This window comes from Gossypium arboreum, chromosome 6 (assembly GCF_025698485.1).
Source record: "Gossypium arboreum isolate Shixiya-1 chromosome 6, ASM2569848v2, whole genome shotgun sequence".
Taxonomy (NCBI): domain Eukaryota; kingdom Viridiplantae; phylum Streptophyta; class Magnoliopsida; order Malvales; family Malvaceae; genus Gossypium; species Gossypium arboreum.
In genome coordinates this window covers 13,273,207-13,291,180 of record NC_069075.1, presented here as the reverse complement: position 1 = coordinate 13,291,180, position 17,974 = coordinate 13,273,207, and the positions used below count along the sequence as shown (strand labels likewise).

General features: G+C 33.2%; 1 protein-coding gene across 1 annotated transcript; it reads left to right on the top strand.

Annotated features, from left to right (window-relative positions):
- The first annotated feature begins 741 nt into the window (after positions 1-741).
- Positions 742-3,042, top strand: LOC108486674 (5'-adenylylsulfate reductase 3, chloroplastic). The gene is made up of 5 exons (XM_017790844.2): positions 742-934; positions 1,042-1,185; positions 1,271-1,397; positions 1,625-2,438; positions 2,533-3,042. Exons 1-5 carry the CDS (start codon positions 847-849, stop codon positions 2,761-2,763), a joined length of 1,404 nt encoding a protein of 467 aa, XP_017646333.1. The 5' UTR covers positions 742-846; the 3' UTR covers positions 2,764-3,042.
- Positions 3,043-17,974: the final 14,932 nt, after the last annotated feature.

Below are 17,974 nucleotides of genomic sequence, written 5' to 3'. Positions count from 1 at the left end.
AATGCTATAGAGGGTCCCTGTACAATGTATTTTTTATGGATTTAGTCCCTCTACTATAAATTAACCATTTATAGTCCTTTTACTTTTATAAATGTGCATTTTTATCCTAATTTTAACTTTAGTTTCTATTAATCCCTTCAAATAATTTAACATTACTTATTTTTATTAGACATATAATGACATTTTTGTACTGTTTGACAAATCGTTGAAAAAAAATAGAACAAAAGAAGTCAACAAACTCTGTGGTGTAATGGCAAGGGAATTTTGTTAAAATGAAGTTTTGGGTTAAATCCCTAAACACCCCTCCCCTTTCCCCTTACAAAATAAAAAGAAAAAGAAAAATGTAGAAAAATATATAATATTTGTCCAATGGTATAAAAATGCTAATCTAAATAATGTTTCAAAAAATAATAAAAAATTGATCCCAACTCCCAACACTGAAAATACACATTTCTAAAGCAGTGGAACTGAAAATATCAAATTATGATAGAAGGACTAAATATGCCAAAAAGGCATAATATAGGACCTCTATAAATTAGACCCTAAAGAAGGACCAGAAAAAAGAATAAATAAAAATTAAAGGAAGGGAAAAATCTAAGAAAGTTGGAAGTTCTCTATTGCGTGATGATGGAAGCAATGAGGGATACATTAACCTCCATCCAATCAAAATCACCCACGTAAGCCAACGAAGGATATCCGAAATTACGTCCAGGTTCAATGAACCAGTTTATCAAGCTATTATTTAAGCCTTTCGCTAAACACATCAAAAACAAAGACGGATTCTTTATTTTTTGGGAAAACAAAGATTACCTTTTTTTTCTTTTTCTTTTTTTTTTGGGTTTGAGAATGGCGTTTGCTGTTACTTCATCGTCTTCTTCAACTGCGATTTCTGGTTCTAGCTTTCCTCGTTCAAGTGCCTCTCCTGATCCCAAAGGTACTTGTATTTTCCGTTATTTTTCTTTTTCTTTTTCCTTTGAAAATTTCGTCTTTTTTGGGTTAATTAAGTTTATTGATTTCTTTTTTTAAATTTGGTGTATGCAGTTCCACAAATTGGTTCAGTCCGGTTTGCAGATCGTCATGCAACGGTGAATCTGTCTCGAAGACGTTGCGCAGTGAAGCCCGTAAATGCGGAGCCAAAGCGTAATGATTCCATCGTTCCTTTAGCAGCAACCATCGCTGCTCCAGGTAAATCTTCAAAAAAGAACTTATCTTTTAAATTTGATGGTTTAAAAAGGGTTTAACGGGGCTTAATTATTTGTTGATTCAACAGAAATATCGGAAAAAATAGAGGCGGAGGATTTCGAGCAATTGGCTAAAGAACTTGACAACGCTTCTTCACTTGAAATTATGGATAAGGCTTTAGAGAAATTTGGAAACGACATTGCCATCGCTTTCAGGTAGCCCTTAGCTCAAAAATTGCTTAGCGTTTAGTACTATTTGTAATAGAAGTTAATAATTTGAAAGCCAAAGCATCTCATGGAATATTCTCCCTGTCTGCAAGATCTAAAATGGTGAATGTGTTAGTTCAACTGTTAGTTTAAAAATTACTAGATCATTTCTTTTAATGGCAAATTTGAGTGTTAATTGAAAATGGGAATTTTTGTTATGTTTTGAATTTGTGCAGTGGAGCGGAGGATGTTGCTTTGATTGAGTATGCGAAATTGACTGGTAGACCATTTAGAGTGTTCAGCCTTGATACTGGAAGACTGAATCCAGAAACGTATCGATTCTTTAATGAGGTTGAGAAACATTATGGAATCCGTATGGAATACATGTTTCCAGATGCTGTTGAAGTTCAGGCATTAGTGAGGAGCAAAGGGTTATTTTCATTTTACGAGGATGGGCACCAAGAGTGTTGCCGGGTTAGGAAAGTGAGGCCATTGAGGAGAGCACTCAAAGGGTTACATGCTTGGATTACCGGTCAGAGGAAAGATCAATCTCCAGGGACTAGATCGGAGGTTCCTGTTGTTCAAGTGGATCCTGTTTTTGAAGGATTGGATGGTGGGATTGGTAGCTTAGTGAAGTGGAACCCAGTCGCCAATGTTGATGGTAAAGACATGTGGAATTTTCTTCGGGCGATGAATGTGCCTGTCAATACTTTGCATTCCCAAGGATATGTGTCTATTGGCTGCGAGCCGTGCACTAGGCCAGTTCTACCGGGCCAACATGAGAGGGAAGGAAGGTGGTGGTGGGAGGATGCTAAGGCCAAGGAGTGTGGTTTACATAAAGGAAATTTGAAACAAGACAGTGCAGCCCAACTTAATGGCAACGGAAATGGGGCTTCCCATGCCAATGGTACTGCCACTCAAAGTGATATTTTCAATAGCCAGAGCTTGGTCACATTAAGCAGGACTGGAATTGAGAATTTGGCGAGATTGGAGAACCGGAAAGAGCCGTGGCTTGTTGTGCTCTATGCCCCATGGTGCCATTTTTGCCAGGTAAACCCTGTTTCAAACTATGCAGAATTTTAATTGAAAAAAATGTTGGTTGTTTGGCTTTAATCTGATGGACGACTGTATGAATTTTGAACAGGCAATGGAAGAATCTTATGTTGAACTGGCGGAGAAGCTGGCAGGTTCCGGGGTGAAGGTAGCTAAATTCAGAGCTGATGGTGAACAAAAGGAGTATGCAAAAACAGAGTTGCAGTTGGGAAGCTTCCCAACTATACTTTTCTTCCCCAAACACTCGTCTAAGCCCATAAAGTATGCATCGGAGAAGAGAGATGTAGATTCATTGATGGCCTTTATTAATGCCCTCCGATGACGGGAATCAAAAAGTCATTTGTCTGAATTAGCTAATCATGAGTTGAGCGACGAAGAATGAAGCTGATAAAGCGTAGGACACTCTGCTCCAATGCCCTTGTTTTCGAGATTCAAGTGAGGGTATAAAACCCAGATTTTGCCATGCTTTGTTGTTTTTGTATATTCAGCACATACTTCCGTATTCTATCTGAGGTCTTTTTATTTAGAGGGTATATTTATATTGTTTTTGAAAGCATTAATCATCTAGAAGTAAATTGGACTGTTTTGGATTTTGTCTCAATGGGAGGGAACTTCTCTTCTCGTGACGAAAAAGCATAAATGTTTCACACTACTGCAGCGTTGATGTAAGTCCTGTGCATGGAGTGGGACTAGACCAGTTGCCTGTCAGGCGCCATCAACCCAGCCTGATCTGGGTTGGTATGGGATTAGAACTGGTTGGGCTTAATCCGAATTTAAATTAAATGATAAAATTATGTTTAATATATTAATATTTAAATAGTTAATTGCAACAAACTATAACCCACATTCTAAATTAGTTTTAAATTTCAAAATATTTTAATTACGAGATTATATCCAAATTTTATGTAGCATAAATTAAAGAAAAATAAAGAAAAGTGAATATAAAAGATATATGTAGTAAACATTTTGGTTGACTTTTGAGATTTTCAAAATTGTTTTATTAAGCTTTATTGTTGATTTTTCTTTTCAATTTTATTTCGTTTTAGTTTTTACACTTAAAAGTTTTGCCCAATATTTTTATAATTTTTATTTTAAATTATAAGATTTAGTATATTTTTAATAGTTCAATTGACAATTTTAATAACGAAGGAACTAATAGATATAATTTTAATAGTGTAGGGTGTACTTAAAACGTTTTGAGTTTTGGGGTTTAGAATTAAAATTTTTGTTGGAATTGAGCTTTGGCTCGACTTGGCTTCTGGACATATTTTAATAGATTGGGTTGGGAGTAGATATATTTTTTTACCTTAAACTGGTTCGGATTAATCTGATTTTTAATTTTTATTTAAATTAAGTTAAATTATAAAATATAAAAATATTAATATAAAAGAATATATTTAATAAATTATTATTTAAATAGTAATATTAGTTTTTTTGGATGGGTTGGGCTAAAGCTCGGCCTAGGTTTAGATTTCTTTTTAAAACTAAGCTTTGACTTGGTCCAATTCGATTTATGGACACATTTTAATGGGACAAGGCGATATTTTTACTTTTTTTTTTTTAACTTTCTAGGTCTTGATTTTATTTAAAGTTGAGTAATTTTCATTTTTAAACTTTTATTGTATTAGAGGCCAAATTTTAGAATTTCAAGTTTTAAAATCTCTTTCATCTTTTAGGTAGTAGATTTTAGGATTGAATAAGTTTAGTTAAATTTCAAATCAAATTAGATTTTAATCTTAGAATTTTAAAATTTTTAAATAGAGTTAAGTTTAAATTCTTTTAGGACTTGCTTTAAGCTCATAGCTGATTTAGATTTAAACTTTGGAAATTTAGAGTCAAAATTTGAAAATTTTAAGTTAGAAACCCTAAATACCAAATCTTGTAGGACTATTGTTAAATAGGCATTATAAGGGTGCTCTAATCTTTTTTACACGTAATTTTATTCCCAAACCCAGATTTTGATAATGAGACCGAGTCTTAATTTAAAGATTTTTCTTAAATTGGTCTGAGGATTAGTCTTAAAATTTTAAGTGATAAGTGGCTAACTGACGTAACTTGTGACAGCCTTAAAACGACCCTAGTCGGAATGTGGTTTCGGGACCACAAAATCGAGGCATAAAAATAATTTAAAATTTATTTTGATGCCTATAATGTGTGTTAACTCATGTGTGACATTTTTGATGTTTTGATTTAGAGTTATAAAGGTGAATTTCACTAGAAAGGACCTAGTAGTAAACTTTGAAAGTAGGATAGGGAAATGTGTGATGACTAATTAAAGCATGCATGCAAAACAATGGTCTTGCATGTCAAATACCCTCTTTTATAAGGGGTGGCGGCCATGACAAGGAGGATGGGCAAAACATGTCATAGACATGTTTTGTTGGTGCATTAGGAGAAACATTAAACTAAGGTGTATGGGTAATAAAAAATGAAAAAAAAAATGTGTGGAAGGCTTCTCCCTCCCCATTCTTTGTGAGTTGAAGGAAAAGAAAGAAAAAAATTTTGTTCATCCTTTCTTTGAGCCAAAACTAGAGAGAAAATACAAAGAAGAAAAAAAAATGTGTGTGTTCATCCTTGAACATCTTTTGGCCGAAAATTGAAGGAAAAAGGGAAGAAGGGAGTGAAGCATTCGGCTATCCTAGGTCACTATTAAGGTAAGTTTGATGTTTTGCCATGAGATTCATATATATTTTAGTAGTTAGCTTGAGTTCTAACTAGCCATGGTTCAAATCCTTACTATGTCATGGAGATGATATTCGGCTAAGGTGAGGTTGTGTTGATATCATTTGCATGCTAAAAGTGAAGCTTTGTAATGGTGCATGTGATGGTGGATTGATGATTATTGAATATTCTTTTTAGCACTTTTGAGTGAGAGTTTGATAGATACTATGAGGTTAAACTTCATGACATTGTAAGCTTGTAAGTTGGATGATGAAGTTCATGCTTTGTGAAGGTAAATGGGGTAGAAGGAGCATTCGGCCATAATGAAAATATATGGGATAATCATAGTCATCCTTATGATTCGGCTCTTGCATATATATATATATATATGTTTGCACATGATGTATTGGTATGACATATATACTATCTCAAGGCATATAATTACATATGATGGTGTTTGGTTATGGAGTAAATGATTGATGCGTATTGAGTTACAATATGGAATCGTTAGTTAGTAAAATGTATGCTGTTTTGTGTGGGTATTAAGTGTATAATTGGCCTCAACATGGACATGCATATTCGCCACATGAGGGAATTGGTGTGCATGCATTCGGTTAGAGGCAAGCATATTGATGGCTATTCTTGGCTTAGAAAATTCGGCTAAGAGGAATATTAACTAATGTGTTGAGTTCGATTCATGATTTCGTACATATGCGACTTTGATGCCTAATGAGTATATATATTGGCTAAGTACCTTGAATTCCTCTTTCGATGCTCAAATGATTAAATCAATTTATTTGTCAAATTAAGCTCAAGAGCAAAGGGGAGCTAAATCCGATAAAGGGAAGGAAAAAGTAGTCGAGTAGCCATCGAAATCGCTCGACAACATCCAAGGTAAGTCTTCGAGTAATGACCCTACTTGAATTATATTGAAATCATGCTCCTTGTGTGTGGCTATTGAGCCGAAATTGTAAAGGTTTGATAAATATTTTGTGTTTGAGCCTTAGTAACGAAAATGAAATATGGATGTGTCGTGATTATTGATATATGTGTACATGAGCATTTGAATGATACCGGGCTAAGTCCGAAGGCATTTATGCTAGTGATTATATCCGGGCTAAGACCCGAAGGCATTCGTGCGAGTTGTTATATCCGGGCTAAGACCCGAAGGCAATTGTGCAAGTTACCAAATCCGGGTTAAGACCCGAAGGCAATTGTGCTTGTGTTATATCCGGTTAAATCCCGAAGGTACGTGATTCGAAATGAGCAATCTTGCTGTAAAATTTCAGTTTATACACTTGTGAAAATTCCAGCAATGAGGTATGTTAAATGCGTGCTTGAATTAGTTGAGTCCTTACAAGTAAGTATTCGCTCAGTTGATAAACGAGCTACCGGCCTTTGGCTAAGTTGTTCTTTTGTGTATAAACATAAGGGTCGGTAATGTGAAGTAAGTATGATTATGAGAATGTGTTAATAAAGTGATTCATTTAGTTATGTAAATGTAATACTTTAGTCAAAGCTGATTTCATTACTTGAGACTTACTAAGCATTAAAATGCTTACCCCGTTGCTTTGGCTCTCTGTTTTATAGATTTTGCTCGTTAGCTATCGGATTCGGGATCATCGAAGTCGAAGTCATCCACACTATCAAAGCCCCCATTTTGGTACAATTTTGGTTGAACTTTGAAATGGCATGTATAGGACTACCCTTTTGTTGTAGGTCATGTACCTTTCGGTTTTGTGTAAACTTGGATAGCCATGCGAAAATGGCTTATATACGTTTTTAGCATAGTACTATAATCGTTTGTATGTTGATCATTATGAGGTATGGAATTGTTTTGAAATGATTAGCCATTGGAATGGTTAATCATGATCACACTTTGTACTATGTATGCAAAAAAGGGCCAATTGAATCATGGAAATCATGAAATAGGTAAAGCCTACCTTAAAGGCGGATCTTGACATGTGATGATGTGGATGTGAAAAATCACTAAAAATAGTAGGAATGGTATTAAATAGTGAATAAATTATGTAAATGAACCTTGATGAATCTACTTTCATATGGAAGAAACGAAACGGTCATATGAGTTATATGTTAAGAGATATTAAAGTTCTCGTGAAACAGGGCGAACGGTTTCGGATTATGTATAAATTCCTCTCGAGTCTAGTTTCTATATAAACAAACGGAATCAGTATTGAAGCCTGTATGGGAAGATATCCAATTAAGTAATGTGTGAAGGTCGGTGTAGTCGAACCTGGATTAGGGAGACTTTAACTAATAAAGCTGTACTAATTGGCCTAACCAAAATTCTAGAAAAAATATGTTGATGGAATTATGAGTCTAATTTCAGGAAAATTCTGAAACTGATTTTCGAGCTTTAAAACTCAAGATATGATTTTTAAGGAGACAGTGACGCAGTAACCAGCTAGTCTGGAAATTTTTTTTTTTTTGGACTGTGAAATAATTAAGTTAAGTCTGTGTGCACCTTGTGTTCGACTTCGGTAACGGACTCGGGTACGGAGTGTTAGATAACTCAAATTGGTTAGGGCCGACTCTATTTCATATCTAGCTTGCTAAGCTTTCATTGAGCACGTTATGACGCATGACACCATCAAATTGGTGATTTTATAGCAACAAAAAATTCTTGGCCTAGCTTCGAATTGGATGTCAAGTCGACATTCTTGCATGTATACTTGAAGGAAGAGGTATTTTTTAAATAATCCCCTAATTATATTAAGGATGGAAAAGAACCTAAAGTTTATACATTGAAGAAAGCTCCATATAAATTAAAGTAAGCTCTATGAGCTTGGTATGGTCATATTGAGGCTTTTTTTTTTTAAATGAAAGTGGAGTTTCGAAAGCGTCCATATGAGCACACATCTTTTTTTTTTTAAAACTAGAGATAATGGGAAAATGCTAATGGTGTGCTTATATATTGATGATCTTACTTTTACTAGGAATGATATAGCTATGTTTGATGGTTTCAAGACGTTTATGATGGATGAGTTTGAAACATCAGATCTTGGGAAGATGCACTATTTTCATAGTCTAAAAGTGATGCAATCTGATGATTGAATTTTTGTTTCCCAAAAGAAGCATGTGGGAGAAATTTTGGATAAATTCAAGATGAATAGTTGCAAATCTATCAACACTCCAACTGAGTTTAGGTTAAAGCTAAATAAAGAAAGAAATTTGAAAAAGGTGGACAGGACTTTTAATAGCAAATTGTAGGCAATTTGATGTATTTAATTGCTATAAGATCAGACATTATGTATTTTGCGAGACTTATTAGCAATTATATGGCCCATTTGAAAGACACATGTTAGCTGTTAAGAGAAAACTTCATTACCTATAAGGAACCAAAGATTTTGGTATTTTCTATAAGAATGGTGAAATGTTAGATTTGATTGGCTTCCCTAATAGTGATAATGAAGGTGACAAGGATGATAGAAGGAGCAATTCAGGCTATGTTTTTATAGTTGGCATAATGACTATTTGTGGTCATCGAAGAAGCAACCCTTGTCACATTATCAAGCACAAAAGCTGAATTTGTTGTTGCTACTCTTTATTCTTTTCAAGCTATTTGGCTTAGAATAATCTTTGAAGAACTTTAATTCAAGCAAGAAAGTGTTAGAAAAATCAGTTAAGAAAATGATTTTACAATTATAGCAGAAGTTTAACTTTTTTCAAAACTGAGTTGATTTGAGATATTTATATCAATAAAGTCCAACTGAATAATACCAGTGTATTGTGCGAGACGGATTCAAGTCAATCGTTGCTTTCAATCGAACGACCTTCTTCGCTATTCTTGTACCATGAATTGCGCCGAGTGTGGGCTTGAGCAACACAAGCCAAATGACAAAAATGAAACGAATTTATTACTTTCAGTAGGAAATTAATCTCTTTCTATAAAAACCAGTAAAGATCGTAATTGCCAGAAAATAGTTGTAAATAAATTACCACTATTTTTTGGCAGAATAATGATAACTCTAATAATTGTGAAGTATGTATTTTAGGTCAACTAGTCTCATCTATTTATAAGGAGAGATACAAGAATACTAGTTGAACAAGACATTGATAAATAATATTTATTTAATAGAAAACATACTCCAACTCTGTAGGAAGCACAACCTAGTAAATATTACTAGGATTGTCGCCCTTCACGTTTGGTATGAGGAGAATTGGGCCTCTCATGTATTGGATCCAGTTAATGTGCTTCCTGAACTTTTGACCCAATACTTTATAATTTAATTCAATCCAATATTTGTTTTCTATATTTCAAAATAAATATTATTTATTAAATTAATTAAATTAATTTCTTAATTAATAATTTTCTCAACTCAATTCTAATATCATTAAAGTTCTAACAATTTTACCATAAAAGAATATATTAGGAAATATATTTAATTCCTTATTCAACAGATTCATAATGAATAATTAATTTAATTTCATTTTCAATTTCAATTATTTAATAAATTATGATTAAATAATAATTTGAAAAAACTTAAATTAATTCTCAAGTCATTTTTGTACTTAATGAGAAAATACATTCATTTGTGAATACGATCCATTTCTCTTAGTTCAAAATTTTCATTGATTTTTATCCATTTGGTTCTACATATAATTCATTTATGGTTTTAACGAACTAGTGGAGGGACCGATTGGACATATATAATTAAGTTCTAACTTTTCACATATTAATTGTAAACTTATTTAATCATAAAGTTATTCCACTAAAATATCATCATAATTAAGGTCTCCCTAATTATATACCATTACGAAAGTCATTTAATAAGCCCTCGTCCAATGACCTTGTTATAGGTGTGTTACCCTTATAAAATATCCTTTATGTTTTTGGGATAATTTCGTTCTCCTAATATGATCCTATTTTATATCATGATAACCATTACATCTTTCTTCATGAAAAGTCAATTACTATTAAATAGTAATCAAATCATTTATTATAAAAAAATGAGTCGTTGCTACGTTTACTTTTCATCTATCTTGTAATGTCGATGAAAGGATATCATTTACACTTTAGTTGGGCTATGAATTCCACTATTGTGGAATGATGCTACATATTGTATAAGTCGTATACTCAATGCATTAGCTTTCGATTCCTTATCTATTTGAACTCAGGCTTTTATATACATTAAAGTATAGGAGTGACACATACATAATCTATTATCCACTCAATATTAAGGTATGACATTCTATGAACGTCACAAGAGAATAAATCCATAAACTGATTTAGGATCTATTCTACTTGGGTCTTGTCCAGGCACATCTGTGTCTCTATCTTCTAGGGATCATCTGCTCTAATGGACAAGATGAAAAATTCTCTCTAATTGGACCTGATAGACGACATATTAGTCTTTCGATTGGTTTGCTCATTTTCGACTAGACTAAGACATGTTTAGATTATCTACTAATACCAGTTGTCTTTTTATATTATGATCTGCCCACATAATACAACTTAGTATTTGTAACAGCCCATTTTTTAGTGGTATCAGAAATAGTGGTTTCAAGATTACAAATCTGACGAGTAAGTTCATATAACTAATATTTAAATTATGAGAGTTTATAATAATTTTTATATTAAATTTGATGAATTTTAATTATTGTATTAAAAGTTAGTATAAGTGGTTCGGCTCAAAAGTTGAGTGGGTTATGAAAATAAGGTATTGAGACCTCATTTCCGTTATTTAAGGCCATAAATATTTTTATCAAATATTTACAGAGTCGAAATATATGTGAATTGAAGTTTGGTCCAGTAATTCTGATGATTTATTGCTTAATTTCAATAAAAAGACTAAATTGTAAAGGAGACAAAAGTGAATTGTTATAGATTCAATTACTATAAGGACCAAAATGGTGATTAAACCATGGTAAAAAAATCCAAGCGGTGGTGGATGCCAATCATTCCACTAACTTTTGGGTTATTATTTCATATAGTTTAAGATTAAATTGAAAAAAAAATTGTTTAATTGAAATTTAATATAATTGAAGGACCAATGATGTAATTGGACCATCCTTAAATGGCCTAATGATAGGATTGATGTGGAATTATCTAGATTTTGATAAATTGCATTTAGCTCCTAATTACTTAATCATTAAAGAAAAATGGACTAAATCATAAAAACTGTAAAAGTCAATTGCTATTAGTTTAAAAGGTTTAATAAGGGGATTCTAAAGGGCAATTAGACCCTTGTGCTTGTAGTGGAGGTAATGGCTAAGAAAATATGAAATTTAAATGTTATAATGAAGGGTATATTAGTAAATTAACAAAAAAATAAAAATTTATTATAAATTAAAAGGTAAAATAACTTGATCTTGTTCAATTTCTTTCTTTCAGAGACCGAAACCTTTAGAAAAACATAGAAGGAGCTTTGGTCAAGTTGAGTTCTTCATTTGGGTAAGTAAATTTTGCCCTTTTTTTAATAATTTTTATGTTTTTGAGCTTGTATTAGCTTGATTTAGTTAATCCGGTAATTAATTTGTAAAACTGTTAAATGTTGTAGATTATGCCGTTGATGTATTGTGTATATTCTTGAAGTTTTATGATGGGTTATTGAGTTCGATTGTTAAATAGGACTATTTTGTAAAGTAGTTTTTTTTTAATTTTAATGTTAAAGGACTAAAATATTAAAGTGATAAAAATGTAAGGACTTGACGTGAAATAATTGAAATTATGGGCTGTAATGAGACACAATACCATTTGGCTAAATTTGTTTTTAATGAAAATTGGTTAAATTGTAAGTTTTGAGCTTAAGGACTAAATTGAATAAAAGTAAAATGTTGGGGGCAATTTTATAAAAATGTCTAAAAGGATTAAATTGCATAAAATGAGGTAATTTTTCTGTGGAATTAGTGAATTGAATGGAATTATTATTTTATATCAAGAACGAATGGAAAATTGAGGAAGAGAAAATTACAGAATAGTCCTTGTACTTTGTTGTTGTTGTAGTTTAGTCTGGTAAGTTTGTTTAGTTTAATTTTAGTACATTTCTAAATGTATTATATAAACCTAATTGCATAATGTTAGGTTATATAGATGTGTGTAATTGAAAATGGAAATAAGGAATTGATATGACATCGATAACTGATTGAGATACTTTGAACCGTTACTGCAAATTAGTCCTGTAAGTTCGTAACTTAGTAATTCAATTAGTTATTTTTTCGATGAATTGTTATCTATTTGTGTATATATGTGAAACAAATTCGTAGCTTGAATGAAATGAATAAGACCATAGTTGAAAGACACTATGGCATCATATTGGGAACGAGTAAGACTATAGCTGTAAGGCGTTATGGCATCACGATTTTAATGAGTAAGACCATAGCTGTAGGGCGTTATAGCATCACGATTTTAACGAGTAAGACCATATCTGAAAGACATTATGGCATCACGATTTTAATGAGTAAGATCATAGCTGAAAGACGTTATGGAATCATGATTTTAACGAGTAAGACCATAGCTAAAAGACGTTATGGCATCACAATTTTAATGAGTAAGACCATAACTGAAAGACGTTATGGTATCATGATTCTAACGAGTAAGACCATAGTTGAAATACGCTATGGCATCACGATTCTAACGAGTAAGACCATAGCTGAAAGACACTATGGCATCATGAATTAGACGATAAGATCATGATTGAAAGACACTATGGCATCCTTCAACCATTTGCTATTCAGGTAATATGTTTTGGGTGAGGTATGTATCATAAGATTGAATGTGAGATGAATGTGTTGACTAGTATAATTTGTAATGAATATTTATGCCTTGGTGTGATTATATGCTATATATGTATATAAATATGCTAACTAATGATGTTTGTGATGTTTAAGGAATTAAATGGATATACGAGTATTTTTCGAGTAGTTAATGTTATTCTATTTGGTTCATCGGGCTATGTTTTATTGATCTCTGAAAATTTATTGAAAAGTGGAAAGTGATTTGTATTATTGTACTGAGCATTTCTTACCTATTGTGAGTTGTGATTGGCAAAAATTATAATAATAACCTCGTTGACAATTTGGCAGAAATTATAATAATAACCTCGTTGACAAGAACTCTGTTCATTAATCTTGTATTTGAATTATTATTATGTTTGATTCGATAAGCTTTACGATTCAATCGACGAACTTACTAAGCTTTACGAAAGCATACTCGTGTTATTTGTCTTATTTGTTGTAGATACGTTTTGTGGATAGGGAGATCGGATCAACTCGAAGAATCACACTATCCGAGGATCATTTGGTAGCTTTTGAATACATCTTGGCTTATAAAGCATTTAATAGGAGATTTTGATTTGTAAGGGTTCGTAAGTACTTATTGGTGTTATTGTTAACGTGCATATAATGATGTGGTATAAGTAGTTAAGTGAGGTGCATACTTGATTTTATGGTATAACATTTTGAGATAGAAAATGAGTTATTTGAATGTGCTTGTAGCTTGTAAACTTAGTCAAGGAAATGAATTGTGAAAGTACTTGAAATGTGATGTCATGGATGGCACATTAGTTAGACATTAGGATGTTTGTTTTGACATGTTTTGGGTGTCATTGGAATACATTTTGAAGTCTTATAATATTGTGTTAAGAACTGGTTTAGGTATCTATGCAATTGAATGAAAAATAAACATGATTTAGGTAACTTTTGAACACATACGGCTTGGGACACGGGCTATCATAAGGTTGTGTGTCACACACGGGGAGCCCACACAAGTGTGTGCCCTGAACATGTTAGTTGCAGGTTTCACAAGGGCTAGCACACGGCCTACGACATAGTCGTGTGACCTAAGTCATTAAGTTACATGGGTGAGAACACGAGCGTGTATAGTAGCACACAGGCATATGGGCTAACCACATAGCCGTGTGACCCTTGTAGTGAAAATTTTTCAGTTTTTCCCTAAACGTTCTAAATTGTTCCAACATTAATCCCTAATTATTTCTAAACAAATTTTAAGGCTTTGTAGACTCGATTTAAGGCTCATAAATTTATGTATTACCCCGATATGATTTATTATGAAATTCTGTTAATTAATTTGGCAACTTGATGCTATCTGTTATTGATTGTTTTGGATTGTATAGTAATACGTCGTAACCCTAATCCAATGACAAGTATGGGTTATAGGTGTTATAGTATTAGTTAAACGTTAGATATTAATGTGCCAATATTTTCTTCCATTTAGCTTTGCATGCAAAAATCGTTGAGGAAAATATAGAAATAATATTAATGTAATTGATGGATATTTTATTAAACCAATTTGTTTGAAAAATAAAAGTGTACAAAGACGAATATACTACATTTAGGGCACTAGATCCAATAGTCTCCCACTTGCCCTAGTGAAGTAGAGGAGTCATATTTTGTATTCCCATGCCCTCGACATGTTTCTCAAAACTGCTAGCTACTAGAGTCTTGGTAAACAGGTTTGTAAGGTTGTCCTATGATGTGACTTTGACTACATCCACTATTATGTCTACTACTGTCTCCCTTATTATGTGATACTTTCTCTCAATGTGTTTCATCCTCTTGTGGTTTTTAGTTTCCTTGGTGTTAGGTAGGTTGCACTGTTATCACAATACAGTATGGTAGTTTTTTTCATACCAGAAACAACTTTGAGATTCGTTCCAAAGCCATATTACTTTTTTTGTTGCTTCAGAAGTAGCCAATTATTCAACCTTCACAGTAGAGTCAACAATACAACACTACTTGACACTTCTCCATACCATGGACCTATTGCCTAGGACAAAAGACACGGCCCCAGGTCAATTTCTATGAATCTTGACATGTTTGGAAGTTAGAATCGGTATAACCGATAGGAGTCAGATCTCCTCCGGAATACACAAACTTATAATCCTTCATTTTCTATAAATACTTGGTTATATGCTTGACTATTTGTCAGTATCTTGGACATGTGCATTACATAGTATACATACTGTGACTCACCAACCCTATTACGAAGTAGATATCTGGACGTGTACATTACGTAGTATACATACTTTCTATTGTTGAAGCACAAGGAACATTTCTCATGTATTGTCTTTCTTTTGCTATCTTAAGAAGTCTTCCAAAGAAATATGAGAGCACGATAGAGAGGGTTGAGTTCCTTTTTTGAATTGACCATTGCATAATGTTCCAATATCTTGTCTATGCATGAAGCTTGTGATAATGCTATCACTTTGTTCTTTTGATCCCTTAGGATTCAAATGCCTAGAACAAGTTAGCTTTCTCAAGTCCTTCATTCTAAATGTTAGGGTTAACAACAGTTTAACCCATGACAATGTCCCTATATAATTTCTAATGAGTAGAATGTCATCGACACATAAAACGAGAAAGACTACCTTTTCATCCTTAGTACATTTATAAACACAAGATTTATAAATATTTTACTCAAATCCAAAAGTTTTTTATCGTTTGATTAGATATTTGACTTCATGAGTGGGATGCTTGCTTAAGTCTATATATAGATCTAAGCAATTTACAAACTTCATATTTGTTTCCTTTAGCTATATATCTGATGGGTTGCATCATATAGATGCTCTTTTCAAGATAGTCATTTAAGAACGTTGTATTGACATCCATTTGCCAGATCTTGTAATAACAGTAATAGGAATGGATAACAATATACATATAAATTTGAGTATGGCAACTGATCGCCTCTCTTTGTTCTATTAAACAAAGAGAGAAATCAACACTCTTGAACTAAAATAAAATATTACGGCTTTAATGCAAGTGTGACAGGTCAGTTGTAATATTTTTAGTATTACAATGGAACACTAAAGTATTCCAAGGATCGAACCTAAGAGAATCGTGATGTAACACCCCTAACCCGTATCCATCGTCGGTGTAGGGTTACGAGGTATTATTAATCAATTCACAACATATAGCATGCACTTTTCAAACATAAAGCATTCATTCTCATAAATTATTCAACACAATCACATTGTCCCTTATAAGGGCCTATGATGCCTTAAACATGTTTTAGAAGTGATTCGGAACTAAACCGATAACATATGAAAATTTTGGAAACTTAGAAAAATTTCAACCATTCAGGGGTCACACGCCCGTGTGAACAGGCCATGTGCCTCACACGGCTCCAGACACGCCCGTGTCTCGGGCCGTATGAAAACAGGGCATACATATTAACTTAGGTCACATGACCAACCACACGCCTGTATGTCTAGCCCGTGTGCCCTTCGAAGTGGCCATACACGCCTGTGTGCCACACTGTGCCAAAACTGTAAGGTATATTGACTTATGCAACACGGCCAAGTCATAAGCCCGTGTGCTAGGCCGTGTGCCAATTAGGGAGTATACTGACTTGTACCACACGGCCAGTCACACGCCTGTGTGTGAGACCGTATAGAGCATACTGACTTCATTTTAATTTCATCACTAGGGGACACACAGCTGTGTAACATGACCGTGTGTCACACACGGCTGAGACACACGTCTGTGTCTCTGCCTATGTGGACAAAAATAGGCCATTAGCAAGGCCAATTTGCCACCCTTATTCATGCTCACTTAAAAAACCAAAATGGTACCATTTCATCATACAATTAGGCAGCCAAAATCATCAACCAAATGCACAATTCATGCCATTATAATTTCATCTATTCCAAATCTCAATCACTACCATTTACTAAGCCAAAAACATGCCAAAACAATATCAATCTATATAGTTTATCATAATTAACACTCACATAACTTCCTTATAAACAACCACATAACATCTAAAATCATACCTCATCAAGGCATTTCTCAAGCATTTTATACTCCACAAATCAATTAATCATTTGAGCAACTATAAAACCATAACCACATTCATACCAAACATGCCAAAATAAACCATCACTCATGGCTATATATACAAACCAAAATATATACAATTTACAAGCCAAATCCCATGGCTATAATCACAACCAAAACACCACATCTAGCCTATACATGCCATATGTCAAATATGTATAATCCAAAAGTACCAACTTAGATGTTTGATAGTGTGATGATGTTCCCAACGACTCTCGGATCTGAGCTAGCCTTGATTCACTATAAAACATAGAAAAATAACACAAAGTAAGCTTAATAGCTTAGTAAGCTCGTATGATATAAACTTAACTAATCACAAATACAACATTCATCAATCTAAACATATTATCATGTACTTTATGATTACTAACAAATCTTTCCACTGCTTATTCATAAGCTTATATCCAAACTTTGTAACTTCTTTGATTTTAAGCTTATAATATACATGTACATACTTGTACCAATTCATAACAAGTTCAAACATACACGGAATTCCGTTGAACACTTAATGTCTCGCACACTAAGTGCCATACTCAATATCTCGCACACTAAATGCCGTACATAGCCGAAGCTATCTCAAATCGCACACTAAGTGCCATATATAGCTGAAGTGTAACACCCCTTACCCGTATCCGAAGCCGAAATAGGGTTCGAGGCATTACCGGACTTATATTTTAATATTCACTCATATTCAAAAGATAAATCTTGCATACAATTTAAAATTTTCACACACTCATTCATACCATGAAGACATATTTCTCAAAAATAAGCTTATACCATGCCTAAATATACACAAACATTAACATCATTAACAAGCCATTCTCGCATGGCTACATATACAAATCAAATTGAACCACATTGAATTTAGCCTATACATGCCACATAACCAAAAACTTAAAGCTTTTAATTCCCGAAGTGATAACTAGATAGTGTGATGTGGTCTCCAACGACTTCTAACCCGAGCAAGTCTCCGAAACTCTATAAACATAGGAAAAACACACAGAGTAAGCTTAGAAAGCTTAGTAAGTCATAAGCAAATAAATCATTTCAATGAT